The 14,160-nt window shown below is 33.8% G+C and overlaps 2 protein-coding genes across 3 annotated transcripts in view; one reads left to right on the forward strand and one right to left on the reverse strand.

Moving 5' to 3' along the window:
- The window catches only part of ccdc146 (coiled-coil domain containing 146), a 70,253-nt gene extending 67,748 nt beyond the window's left edge, over positions 1-2,505 (reverse strand). The window contains exon 1 of the mRNA XM_051107163.1: positions 2,436-2,505. The gene's annotated coding sequence lies outside the window, so the exon portion shown is untranslated. The remainder of the gene's footprint in view (positions 1-2,435) is intronic.
- A 2,078-nt stretch (positions 2,506-4,583) lies between these two features.
- Positions 4,584-14,140, forward strand: cep83 (centrosomal protein 83). 2 transcript variants are annotated; one of them, XM_051108596.1, is made up of 16 exons: positions 4,584-4,629; positions 5,259-5,464; positions 5,579-5,729; positions 7,599-7,691; positions 7,919-8,050; positions 8,130-8,381; positions 9,127-9,258; positions 9,362-9,476; positions 9,552-9,696; positions 10,476-10,625; positions 11,283-11,358; positions 11,469-11,626; positions 12,647-12,776; positions 12,936-13,039; positions 13,138-13,306; positions 13,454-14,140. In XM_051108596.1, exons 2-16 carry the CDS (start codon positions 5,259-5,261, stop codon positions 13,610-13,612), a joined length of 2,172 nt encoding a protein of 723 aa, XP_050964553.1. In that variant the 5' UTR covers positions 4,584-4,629; the 3' UTR covers positions 13,613-14,140. The 2 variants fall into 2 exon arrangements, with proteins under 2 accessions (XP_050964553.1, XP_050964552.1); XM_051108595.1 differs by lacking the exon at positions 4,584-4,629 and having other exon boundaries at positions 5,250-5,464.
- Positions 14,141-14,160: the final 20 nt, after the last annotated feature.

Below are 14,160 nucleotides of genomic sequence, written 5' to 3' on the forward strand. Positions count from 1 at the left end.
ACTAGCAGTTGCCTTAAACATGAATAACTGTTGTTCTTCCACTTTTGGTTTAGGTTATAGATTTAGAGTTGAAAAATACAACAGATTGAAATACTTTGTTTAACTGAGTGGAAAACTTTTAATTTGACCACTATGACATCAGTGGAGTTGCTGTACTTGGAAGTGAGAAGTTTGAGTGATAAATGTCCTGAGTAAGTGAAAACTGAGGCGCTGATTAAGTTCTCAGTGGGAGTGAATACCTACCATCATACTGTGACCCACAATGCAGAGCAGAAAATGAGTGCAGCAAATGTTGTTACATTTTCCACAGAGGCTTACTGGGAAATGGAAAGCTGATTCACACAATGATGGGAAACATGTTTTTTAAATAAAGTATTTAAAAAAATCATCATAGTACAAATTTAAAAGACTCTTAAAAAGATTGATGATAAGTTAATAAGTTAAAGGTGCTGTAAACATTTTTAGCTTTCCTTACAAAGCAGAAGGACAGGGGCTATTAGGCACCGATGCTGGATTACAAAATAACCTTCACAATAAACTAAAATTCATATATTAGATGGTAGAGTTCATAGTATAAGTGCAATGTGTATTGAATGTCTTTTGGGACACAACTTACAGTTGAGGTCAAAAGTTTACATACACCTTACAGAATCTGCAAAATGTTAAAAAAATTTACCAAAATAAGAGGGATCATATCAAATGCATGTTATTTTTTATTTAGTACTGGCCTGAATAAGATATTTTACATAAAAGATGTTTGCATATACTCCGCCAGGAGAAAATAACAGTTGAATTTATAAAAATTACCCTGTTCAAAAGTTTACATACACTTGATTCTTAATACTGTGTTGTTACCTGAATGATCCACAGCTGTGTGTTTTTGTTTAGTGATAGCTGTTCAGGAGTCCCTTGTTTGTTCTGAACAGTTAAACTGCCCGTGGTTCTTCAGAAAAATCCTTCAGGTCCCATAAATTTGTTGGTTTATCAGCATTTCTGTGTATTTAAACCTTTTCCAACAATGACTACATGATTTTGAGATCCATCTTTTACACTGAGAACAACTGAGAGACTCATATGCGACAATTACAGAAGGTTTAAGCACTCACTGATGCTCCAGAAGAAAAAATGATGCATTAAGAGCCAGCTTTTTTTGAATTTGAAGATCAGGGTAAATTTAACTTATTTTGTCTTCTGGGAAACATGTAAGTGTTTTCTGTAGCTTCTGAAAGGCAGTACTAAATGAAAAAAAATATGATATTTAGGCAAAATAAGAAAAATGTACACATCTCCATTCTGTTCAAAAGTTTACACCCTGGCTTTTAATGAATTGTTTTCCCTTCTGTAGCATCAGTGAGCGTTTGAACCATCTGTAATAGCTGCATGAGTCAGTCAGCTGTCTTCAGTGTAAAAAAGATAGATCTTAAAATCATATAGTCATTGTTGGAAAGGGTTCAAATGCACAAAGATGCTAAAAAAAAAAAAGGATTTTTCTGAAGAAGAGAGTTTAACTGTTCAGACAAGGCACTCGTGAAAAACTATCACAAAACAAAATAAAGAAAAAAAAGCAGTGGATCATTTAGTTAACACAGTATTAAGAAGCAAGTGTATGTAAACGTCTGTTATTTTCTCTTGTGGATCATATGTAAATGTCTTTTATGTGAAATATCTTATTCAGGTCATTACTAATAAAATATAATAATAAAAAATAACATGCATTTTGTAATTCACATTTTGTAAACTTTTGACTTCAACTGTATGTCACATAGTTAGCTAATATAAGAAAAAGGAAGCAAAAAAGTAAATTCAAAACAAAGACCGGAAGTGTGCTAAGATGTAGGCATAGAGGCTTCTGATTGGCTAGAAAGAGTGGGCAGCTATTGTGATTAACTGTTTCTGGCACCTTTGCACTACACAGCTTAAATTTTTATCATTTTTATGTTATAAAAAAAGAAAAAAAAAAAAAAACGAATGTACCTTAATCTGAAAAGGCAGCATAATGAGCTCATTCTTCTCTGAGCACCTGAATAAAATGTTCAGGTTAAAAAAGAAACACTGTCTCTCTATCTTCACTCACACATCATAAACTGTGAGAAAACAGTGGCTATTTCAGGAGTGGTTTAATCTCTTGTCCTTTTAAAGATAAAATGCTTAAAAAACTATAAATAACTTTCATAACAGCAAGAGGGCTGGTTCATGCCCAAAGATATCAAGAGGTTCAGGGACTGCAATGCCAACATAAAAACACTCGCGCCAATCCCAACACATCTTTTTATAAACCGTGTATGTTGGAATAGCTGAAGGAACGATAAGTACCCATATAAAATCAAATAGGAAACAAAAACAAATGTTGAACACAGCCATGGGTACATAAACACTACTTTTACTGTGGTTATTGTGTTCTGCAGATAATATTATCCTTTAAGTCCAAAACTTACCTACGCACTACCACAAAATTATCCGTATGAATGAAAGTCTGGATATCTGCTTAAACAGCTTACATGTGACGCCAGTAAGGAACAGTTTGACAGAACAAATTGCACTGAAGGACTAAATTCACGTTCTGTCAATTTTCGCCCTCTGCTGGCATAAAAGCGTTATTTCACATTGCATAGACATTGCAACGTTCGCCCCTCATATACATATAGAGAGAGTGGAGTAGATTACAAATTGTAATCCGTTACTGATTCCAAAGTACATGACAAAAATTGTAGTTAGTAACGTAATCCATTACATTACATTTTTTATTTAGTATAAGCAGAGTACTTTTTGATTACTTTTAGATTATTTTTGACCTAACTTGTTTATCACATTGATTTAAATATGATAACCTTGTACCATATGGTACAAAATATATTCCATTGGTTGTTATTAAGCATTACATTATGTCAAGGTTTTCCAAGCCGGGGTCCGTGATGGAACTACAGGGGATTTGATAAAGTTTAATTGATGAGTTTATTGAAAAGCCAGTAATGAATTAAGTCATAAACATGTCAAATTAAAACAAATGATTTTAAAATAACATCAGTCAAAGTCAATAGTATGTGCTGTCAAACGATTAATCGCATTAATCGATTTGTTTACAAAATAATGTCAGTGTACTGTGTGTATTTATTATGTACACTACTGTTCAAAAGTTTGGGGTCAGTGCATTTTTATTGTTTCTTTTTTTTCTTTTTTTTTTTTTTTAAGAAATTAATACTTTTATTCACCAAGGATGTATTAAGTTAATAATTAAAGGTTATTAAAAGTTAATAATAAATAATTTACAGTGTTACAAAATATTTATATTTTGAATAAACACTGTACTTTTTAAACTTGTTATTCATGAAAGAATCCTGAAAAAAATCACAGGTTCCAAAAAATATTTGGCAGCACAACTGTTGATATTATCCAACATTGATCATTCTAATAATAAATCTGCATATTAGAATGATTTCTGAAGGATCATGTGACACTTAAGACTGGAGTAACAGCTGATAAAAATTCAGCTTTTCATCACAGGAATAAATTTTATTTTAAAGTATGTTAAAATAAAAAACATTTTATATTGTAAAAACATTTTGCAATATTACTGTTTTTTTTCTATATTTTCAATCAAATAAATGAAGCCTTGATGAGCATAAGAGACTTCTTTAAAGACTATTACAAGTCTTACTGACCCCAAACTTTTGAACGGTAGTGTATATATAAACACACACTCATCTATGCATGTGTATATGTTTATATATAAAATGTTAATTTTAAATATTTGTAATTTTTCTTTATTTATTATACATTATTAATTATACATATTTTAAATTTTGAAAATGTATACATGTATGTATGCGCATTTATATATACATCACATATATATATATATATATATATACAAAGTACACACTCATATGTTATGTAAATAAAACCCTTTATTTTGGATGCGATTAATCGGAAATAGTCGTTTGACAGCACTAAATATAGGTGCTGTCAAATGATTATTCACATCTAAAATGTTTTTGTTTATAAAATATATGTGTGTGTACTATGTACATTAATTATTAATTATACATAAATACATATTTAATACAATAATATAAATATAAAAAGAGTAAAATATAAATTATATTTGAATATACTTATATACATACATGTAAATATTTTGAAAATGTATACATGTTTGTATGTGCATTTATATATACATAATAAATATACACAGCACACACACATATATTATGTAAACAAAAACCTTTATTTTTTTGATGCGATTAATCGGAAATAATCGTTTGACAGCATTACCTTTACAAAAATGAGCCATGGTTTTATTATAGTAATTGTGTAACCATGTTTTTTTGGCGTATTAATTACCAATTTGTAAAACCACCGTTTTACTACAAATACCATGGTTAAATTATAGTTTGAATACCAACACCATGGTAATTTTCGTAAGGGTAAATATATATATAAATATTTAATTAAAATACACAAATAAAATTTGATTTAATAAAATGTGTATATATAAATTTAACTAAATATAAAAGTTAATGCTAATAGTTAACCGGATAACGGAAAGCAAACTAAGTCTTTTATTTTGAAAGGCGACTCCGGCCGCCATCATCAAGACGTAACAGTGCGTCGCTGTCAGTGTTGGATCAGGTAACTTTACAACAGCTTTTCAAATTATTCACTTTTTACCCTAACACACAAATGTATTATTATGGTTTGCACAGTTTTGAACTCAGGAGGTTGTTTACGCCCAGCAGAGATGTTTACTTACGAAATAAGTGCAGTTTGCAGTGTTTATCAAGCACTGTTTGCATGACATTTCAATGTAGCAGCGGTTAAAACTATCTATGCACTGACTTCCACTCACAGACAACACGAAATGCTTCATCTTGCGCTAGTTTCCCGAGAGGTTCAGTTGCTTTGACAACATGAGAAGCCGTTATGTGATTATGCTGAAGTAGCTCTGTTTCTACAACACAGAGTGAATCACTGGAGACCAGCCTGAGCTTCACAACTAATCACTTGAGGGCAAAGCAGCAAATAAGGACCCTTGTATAGCACATGTAGTGATTAGATGCTTTGTTCCTGCTAACTAGCCTCTTAAAACTGATTTAAAACAGTCAGTCCTGATGAGATACGTCTGCATCTCGACTTTGGTTGGCTGAAGTGGAATCATTGTGTTGATTGAGATCTTGAGGTTGTAGTGGTTTCTGGGGGAGGTAACATTATAAGATCTTTTGCTTTTGTTCCCTCGCTCTTTTTTTTCTGCTATGGACCAGATGAACCCTCCAGCGTTAGGGCAGTCATCTGCCCTGTTCCCAAACCTGGAACCTGCAGGAGGAGGTGGGAAAGCCGCAGTCCTCCTGAGCGGCTCTTCGGGACTCACCAGCTCTGACATGGAGCTGCAGAAAATGCTTATTGATGAGAGAATGCGTTGTGAGAACCATAAGACCAACTATCAGACTTTGAAAGTGGAGCACACCAGGTGAGGGACTGTGCTGTGAGGGAATACTGCATATGTATATACTGTAAGATTTCTTGTTAAACTTCAACATCTACTGTGTTTGGTTAAGCTGAGCAAATGATTGTGTGTGTGCAGACTGCAGGATGAATACACCAGGGCGCAGAGTGAACTGAAACGCCTGCTCAGTGATCGACAGGTCGCTCAGGAGAAACAGCAGCTGCTGCTGGCGGAGCTCAGAGGAGAACTGCTGGATAAAACACGTGAGCTGGAGGAGCTCAGACTGCAGGTATACGTTTTTGTACATTTTAGATTTATTTTCACATAAATAGGCAACACATGTAGTAACTTTTGTTATTTATCATAGTCATTTTATTATGACATTCAGAAGTATTATATAAAACGCTAGTTTTACATGCTAGTGAATAAATAAGAACACTAATACTGGTTGTTCATAAACTGAATGTATATGACAATATATAAGGTAATAATTCACCCAAAAATGACAATTCTGTCATGATTTACTTGCCCTCAGGTTGTTCCAAACCTGTGTGGCTTACTTACTTTCTTCTGCTGAACATAAAAGAAGATATTCTGAAGAATGTTGGTAACCAAACATCTACATACAGAAAAACAATTCTGTGAAAGCCAATGGGGACCTGGAACTGTTTGGTTACCCCAAAATATCTTCTTTTGTCTTGAGCCGAAGAAAAAAGTCTTACAGGTTTGGAACAACTTCAGGGTGAGTAAATAATCACAAATGTTCATTAATGGGTAAACTATGCCTTTAAAGTTTCAAATTGCACATTATTAAATAATAAAATACAAATAAACACCTACTTATTTTTTATTATAGCTATTTTCCATAATTTAAAATAATAGTAAAATATATATTTACTATTTAATAAAAAAGTAAAATAATAGTGAATTAATCCAAATTGTGAAATAACACTAATGGAAATATGGGGAATAGAAGAAATAATTAAATTAAATCAAATTAAATCTTATATTTAATATTTTCACCACGTCACCACACTTTTTTTTAATTTTTTTTTTAATTTTTATTTATGTTCTCTGTAAAGCTGTAGCTGACGTTGGCAGCTCCATACGTAGGCTCCCCATGTCACTTGAAGTCGCTACGGATGATCTCACATTCACAGACAAAATAGAAATCAATAATATCAGGATTTTTATATATGCATATAGAGCTTTAAAATAAAATAAAATATTTTATTTTATTTTATTTCAGGTTTTTTAATAGTTTAGGTTTTAGTTAATTAATTTATTTACAACAATAAAACATTTTTACTATTTTACTATTTAGTTGTTACAACAATATTTAAGTTTTTAAAGTTTAAAATTTTCACCTAATATTTTTATTTTATTTTACTTCAGTTTTATTACAATTACTAAAAATGTCTTAATAGTTTTAAGACATTTAGTTTTAGTTAATAAAATTATTTATAACAATAAGTGAATTATTTATATTTAGCTTTATTTTATTTCAGTTTTATTTTAGTTAGTTGCCACAACAGTATTTACATTTTGTAAAGTTAAACATTTTCACCTATTTTATTTTATTTTATTTTATTTTATTTTATTTTATTTTATTTTATTTTATTTCAGTGTTTTCATAGTTTTAGTTTAGTTAGCAATAACAATAAATGTATTTATAACAATAATTAGATTATTTCTATTTAGCTTTATTTTATTTCAGATTTAATAATTTTAGTATTTCAACTTTATTTATTTCAGTTAGTTGCTACGAAAACATTTACATTTTAAAGTTTAACATTTTCACCTAATAATTTCTTTTCTTTTATTTATTTTTTCAGTTTAATTGCAATTACCAAAAACGTTTTAGTAGTTTTAGTTTTAGATAATAACCTTAGATGTATTTATAACAATAAATTATTTGTATTTAGCTTTATTTTATTTCAGTTTTAATAATTTTAGTACTTAAACTTCATTTTATTTCTTACACTTTATTATTTCAGTTAGTTAGATTATAAATTATATAGTTTACAAACTATGTCCACTGAAACTATATCTTGGTGCTGCCGAGATAAATGTGCAAACATACGTGTCTCACTATGCTTGAATCAGACATTTTGCTGACAAAGTGGCATTTTTGTGTTGTGTTGATCATGTGTTTAAGGTGCTGACCCCTCAGCGGCTGGAGCTCTTGAAAGCACAGGTGCAGCAGGAGTTGGAGGCTCCCATCAGAGAACGCTTCAACAAACTCCAGGAGGTAAAAAAAAAAAAAAAAAAAAATGCCCCTCCACACCAGCTGACTCCCACTCCACAACTATTAGCTCCTGTTTCTATGACAGCCACCTGAGTACATGCTACAGCTAGAATCCTGTCCATCACAGATGGAAAACAAACTGATTGCTTTGTCTTTTCTACAAAAACACTAAGCATCTACAAATGTAAGTTTTGTCTTAACATGTCCATTTTTATTTCTCTCTGTGACAGGAAGCAGAGAATTACAGGTCCGAATATAATAAGCTCCGTTATGACCTCACTTTCCTCAAGTCAGAGTATGATCACCAGAAAGAGGAGCACGCCCGAGTCCTGGAGGAGAGGCGGATACGGCATGAAGCTGATGTATGTTTTATCACTTTAAATTGAATTTTGACCCAGCAGTGTCTTTTTATGAAGGAGTGTTATATATGTGATTGTACAGTTGGCCCGACTTGAGCGTGATAAGGAGGATCTAGCCGTTCAGCTGCAGAGCGGAGACCCGGCACGGGACGGGAAGCGTGTTGAAGCCCTGCTGAGGGAGAAAGCTCAACTCCACCAGCGGCTCAAAGGACTGGAGGCAGAAGTCACTGAACTCAGGGCGGAGAGAAATAACTCAGGTGCTCAGGCCGAAAACGTACAGCGGATCCAGATCCGACAGCTGGCCGAATCCCAGGCTGCGGTAAAAGCCCTGGAGGTGAGCGGATAAAAGTTGTATATTTTTGATGATACAAATAAGGTTTGATGAAGCAAATGAGGCAAGTTCAGTGTAAAAAGTCTAATATATATATATATATATATATATATATATATAGATAACAAATTTGTCAGAACTGTGGGTAATGCTCATGATGCGAATATGGAAGCAACTACTATGCAAGTATTATAAATATTTTAAAAATGAAGGAAGGCCTGAGGAATGAGGAAGGCCTAGTGCTGAAATGTTTGATCCTGAGGATCCATTCGTGATTTTTCTACAATAAAAATCTAATAAAACCCACTTTAATTAGGTTTATTAGTAAGTGCGAATCCTGCTTTTTGCATTTTACGTAATTTAAGATTTTTTACTGATCTACGCACACTGTCGTATGTGTAGGATGAGCGCACTGTTTTCACTTTTTTTTTTTTTTTTTTTGACATATTTTAAAAATAAAATAAATATTTTATATGGGATTTACATGATAAATATGTATTAAGTATAGTATTTTAATGCAGGATTCATGTTTTAGAATTTTAAAAGTTCTATTTTACATTTATTTCATTATAAATATTTTAATATTTTGCATTTCTATAATCAAATAATCACATTTGAATGTTTTTATTCATATGTAATGTGTATATATCACAACATTTGACATAAACATATCACATTTGAATGACAAAATACGATTTTTATTAAGACATTCGAAGGCCATTGTCTCTCTTCCTGTGTTGTTGTTCAGGCAGAGAAGCAGTCTATTCGTATGCAGTTGGACCGGACCGAAAGTGAACTCCGTCTATCTCAGGAACAAAACACACTCCTCACAGGCAAACTGCACAAAGCTGAAAGGGAGATCAACTCGCTCAACAGTCAGGTGCATAAATACAGCCTGAGTGACTTTGACCAGTCAGATTTTATTACCACATCCTTGATGTCTATAGTAATATACCCTGTCGATTGTGTGTTTCATTGGCCAGATTGAAGAGATGAAGCACACGCATAAGTTGGAGTTGAGTAACGTAAAACTAGAGTGTGTCAGAGCCAAAGGAGAACTAGAAAGAGACAGAGATACACTGCATTGCCAAGTAGAAGGTAAACATCTTGCCTTTCGTTTATTTTCTTGGAACGTATTTTACAACGATAACAGAATATCTTTTTCTCTCTTAGGTCTACAGTCAGATATTGAGGTCTTAAAGTCAGCATTGGAGAAAAATAAAGAGTTGATATCTGAAAAAGAGCGTGAGATGGTGCGCAGGGTTCAGGCCGCAAGAGAGGAGGAGATACACAAGATGGCCACCCTTCAGGAAGAAAAGTAAACACTGTTATTAAAGGATAAGTTCACTTCCAGAATAAAGAGTTCCTGAGAATTTACTCACCCCCAAATCTTCCAAGATGTTCATGTCTTTTCATCTTCAGTGACAAATGAAGGTTTTTGAGGAAAACGAGACTTTTCTCGATATAGTGGACTTTAATGGGGATCAGTGGGTTGAAGGTCCAAATTGCAATGCAGCTTCAAAGGGCTCTACACGATCCCAGCCAAGGAATAAGGGATATAAGACATCTAGCGATCAGTCATTTTCTAAAAAAATTTAAGTTTATATACTTTTTAACCACAAATGGTCATCTTGTGTTCAAAAAGGTGGGATAAGGTGAAAAACTCTTCAAAACCAACTTAAAAATTGTCCAACATTGTTGTTTTACCCTTTTTTTTAAAGGGTGTTTAAACACTGGGTTGGTACTACTTGTTTTAAGAAAATGACCGATCATTTCACTAGTTAAGATCCCTATTTCTTGGCTGGGATCGTGTAAAGCTGTTTGAAGCTGCATTGACACTGCAATTTGGACCTTCAACCCGTTGGCCACCATTGAAGTCCACTATACGGAGCAAAATCCTGAAATGTTTTCCTCAAATACCTTAATTGCTTTGTTACTGAAGACAGAAAGACATGAAGTCTTGGATCACATGGGGGTGAGTAAATTATGAGAGAATTTTTATTCTGGAAGTGAACTTATCCTTTAATATCAGGTGAGAATCTGATTCAAAGCTTCATGCCTTGTTCTGCATTCAAATGTTTTTTTTATTGTCATCAGACTGGAGCTGGAGAATCGTTTATCTGAGCTTGAACAGCAGAAAGCTCTTCAGGAGGCAACAGGAAGCTCTCAGAAAGAGGAGTGGGAGGAGCGTCTCCGTGCCGCACAATTGGGTGAAGAGTCAGTTCGTAAGGAACTGCAAAACCTGAGGCAAGCTTCTGTGGGGGTCATATATTTCTGTTTAATGTCCACATGAAATCAGTATGGACCCTTTTTACTTCCTGTTCTTGATAGAAAACGTAACTTGTATCATTCACCATATGTGACCCTGGACCACAAAACCAGTCATAAGGGTCAGTTTTTCGAAATTGAGATTTATACATCATCTAAAAGCTGAATAAATAAGTTTTCCATTAATGTTTGGTTTGTTAGGCTAGTACAATATTTGTTCGAGATACAACTATTTTAAAATCTGGAATCTGAGGGTGCAAAAATTCAAAATACTGAGAAAATCGTCTTTAAAGTTGTCCTTAATAATGCATATTACTAATCAAAAAAAGTTTTGATATATTTACAGTAGGAAATTTATGAAATATCTTTCATGGAACATGATGTTTACTTAATTTCCTAATGATTTTTGGCATAAAAGAAAAATCAATCATTTTGACCCATACAATGTATTTTTTGGCTATTGCTACAAATATGCCCCAGCGACTTAAGACTGGTTTTGTGGTCCAGGGTCACATATTGTCACATTATTTTACGTTGACTTTACCTGAGTAAGAAGAAATTACTAAATGCTCAGTAGCTGTAAACAGTAAGAAAATATGCCCCTGTTAATTTTTCGTCTGAATGATTGTGATACAGAGCCAAAGTTCAGCAGCAAGGTCAACAACTGGAAGAGCTTGAGACCGTAAGAGCAGAAAACGCCGACCTGAGACGAGTAAGCACTGGGAAATAAGTGAAATTACTGTAGACACACATTATATAGAGATGGAAGTCGTGATGTATTATATAACTCAAATAACTTGTTTTGTAAATTGTGTTTATCAGCAAAACGCTGAGCTGAATCTACAGATAGGAACAGTGTCGCACTCAGAGAGTGAGTTGCTGGACACCAACAGCAAGTTGAGAGAAAGTCTGGAGCGACTGAGAGAGGACCTACGCAGCGCTCGCACACAAATGGAACGGACCCAACAGGAAGCCGAGAGGTACGCCTTATCGTAACCTGGATACTTGTATCGCTGTCAAATGAGAACCAAAAATATTTCGGAGAATGCTGACAGCTTGCTGAGCGAGCATCAAAACGTGCCATTTAGCATTTCTTCAGATTAGAAGCTTGTTGGTAAAATGAAATGTTGGTTTCAAAGCAAGGCTCAACTTGAATAAAAGTGCTTGATAGACATGTTTCCCTTCAATTACAAATATGGGTGATTTGTTGATAATGGTACATTAGAGCTCTTTTTTTTTTTTTTTTTGGCCTGACAGCTATATTAAATAAATCATCTTAGTAATAAAACCGTATTATCATATGTGAATATATCAGAGCTGTGAATATATCTATTACTTGCGTAAATTCTTGGTGCTCATATGTGACCCTGGACCACAAAACCAGTCTTAAGTAGCACGGGTATATTTGTAGCAACAGCCAACAATACATTGTATGGATCAAAATGATTGATTTTTCTTTAATGGCAAAAATCATTAGGAAGTAAAGATCATGTTTCATTAAGATATTTTGTAAATTTCCTACCGTAAATACATCAAAACTTAATTTTTGAGTAGTAATGTGCATTGCTAAGAACTTCATTTGGACAACTTTAAAGGTGATTTTCTCAATATTTAGATTTTTTTTTTTTGTTCTGTCATAACAAACCATACATCAATGGAAAGCTTATTTGTTCAGCTTTCAGGTGATGTATAAATTTCGATTTCCAAAAATGTACCCTTATGACTGGTTTTGTGGTCCACATCCGTTTTTCTGATTCCTGTTCACTTTCAACTAAACTTCTTGAATTTTTGTACCTAAGAACTATTTAGATTTTGTTCTTTCTGTATTTAAATGATCCTGTTTGTACATCCATATCTCCCTTATTACAATTGTCAATTTTATGATTAATAGTTGATCTGATTTTACTGTTTTTTCCATGAAAATAGGCTAAAAATGGTAACAATGTAGTAAACAGCGAATTAAGTTAATTAAGTGCAATGTCAATGTTTTATTGTCACAGGTTGGTGGAGGAAAGGCGAGTGGAATGGTTGGAGGAGAAACACAAACTGCAGGAAAGAGAAGCAGAACTAAGGGAGAAATACAGCCAGGCCAAAGAGCGCCTACAGAGGGCAGCATTTGCACAGAAAAAGGTACTGTCTAAACTACAAACTTGTTTTTGGAACATAAACTGTTCCACCTTGCTTGCTTCCATCTTTTAAGTTTTTGTTTGGTGCTTTTCTATTTTTTATTGTATTTATTGTCAGGACAATAAATTATAAAGGTGCATTATTATTCTTTTTTTTGTCCAGAGAAAAACCATGACAGAACTGAAAGAAAACAAACTCCAAGACAAGATTCAGCTCCTGGAAGCCAAGATAGAAGAACTTGAAATTGAAGCAAGCACAGCCAGAAAGTACTTCCTCTTTCAATTTATAACACTATCAGAGAATGATATCAGAGTATGGATTTATGTATGTTTATATAATGTTTTATAAATGTGTGTGTGCTTAGGAAACCCTCATACTCTGAAGAACATGCTCAGCTCAGCAAGCGTCTGAAGGAGCTGCAGAGGAGACACAATGAGTTTCGTCGTTTACTGCTGGGCAACCAGATGACCTCCTCCACCCCTCTGGCCCAATCCCTACTCATCCCAGCAGAGTCCATCTTCTCAAACATACAGGTGTCTGCAAACATCCCATCTACAAAGAACATTCTCTTGTCAGCCATAACATAACCCAGGATATAAATCTGCTGCTTTTCCATCCTCCTTTCTCTATTTTCCTCCTCTCTTTAATCCACTCATCCGTTTCTGCCTTTCCTCCCTCAGGAGGATCAGCACCAGAGGGAGTTGTCTGTGCTGCGGAGACGCTTGGAAGAGTTGGAGAACAGTCAGCAACAGCAGCTGGAGGAGCTGGCTGCTCCTCTGGACAGAGACAGAGATAGAGAGAGACTCTCAAGCCGGGACGCCCTTCCAGAGCTTTCTTAACCACTACCTGTGTGATTACATTCACCATGTGCCAAAATCTGAACATACTGTGACATTTAAGAGCTGTTTAACATCCTTTAAAATGACTCATGGTGCTTTGCAACAGAAAAGTCAGAGATGTTTTAGGAAAAATTGTCGCATTATTTATTAATTATTTGTCAGGTTTTTTTTAAGTTTTTTTTTTAACTGCTGGGAGGTGCTTCTAAAGTTTACATAAATTGTTGCTTTGTGTTGCAGGGTTTTTGTTGTACATATTGAAAATAATCCGAAACATGTTTTAAACCTGAGAAGCCATGTTTTTTTATGAGTCCGAATGTCCCTCTATAATAAGAGACAGCGCTTTTTAAATTTTTTGGACTGTTTGTAATTTATAAACTTGAGGCTCATTTATCACAACTTTCAGCATGGCTGACATAGTTCATATGCAGCTGTTATTATGATAAATAACAATGATTTAATTCTGATGAACTTGTCTCTAAACGCACTCAATCTGAAATGTGTTTTTAATAAACAATATTGTGTCCTCTCCTTATATTATTGTTTATTTG

This window comes from Labeo rohita, chromosome 4, assembly GCF_022985175.1.
Source record: "Labeo rohita strain BAU-BD-2019 chromosome 4, IGBB_LRoh.1.0, whole genome shotgun sequence".
Taxonomy (NCBI): Eukaryota; Metazoa; Chordata; class Actinopteri; order Cypriniformes; family Cyprinidae; genus Labeo; species Labeo rohita.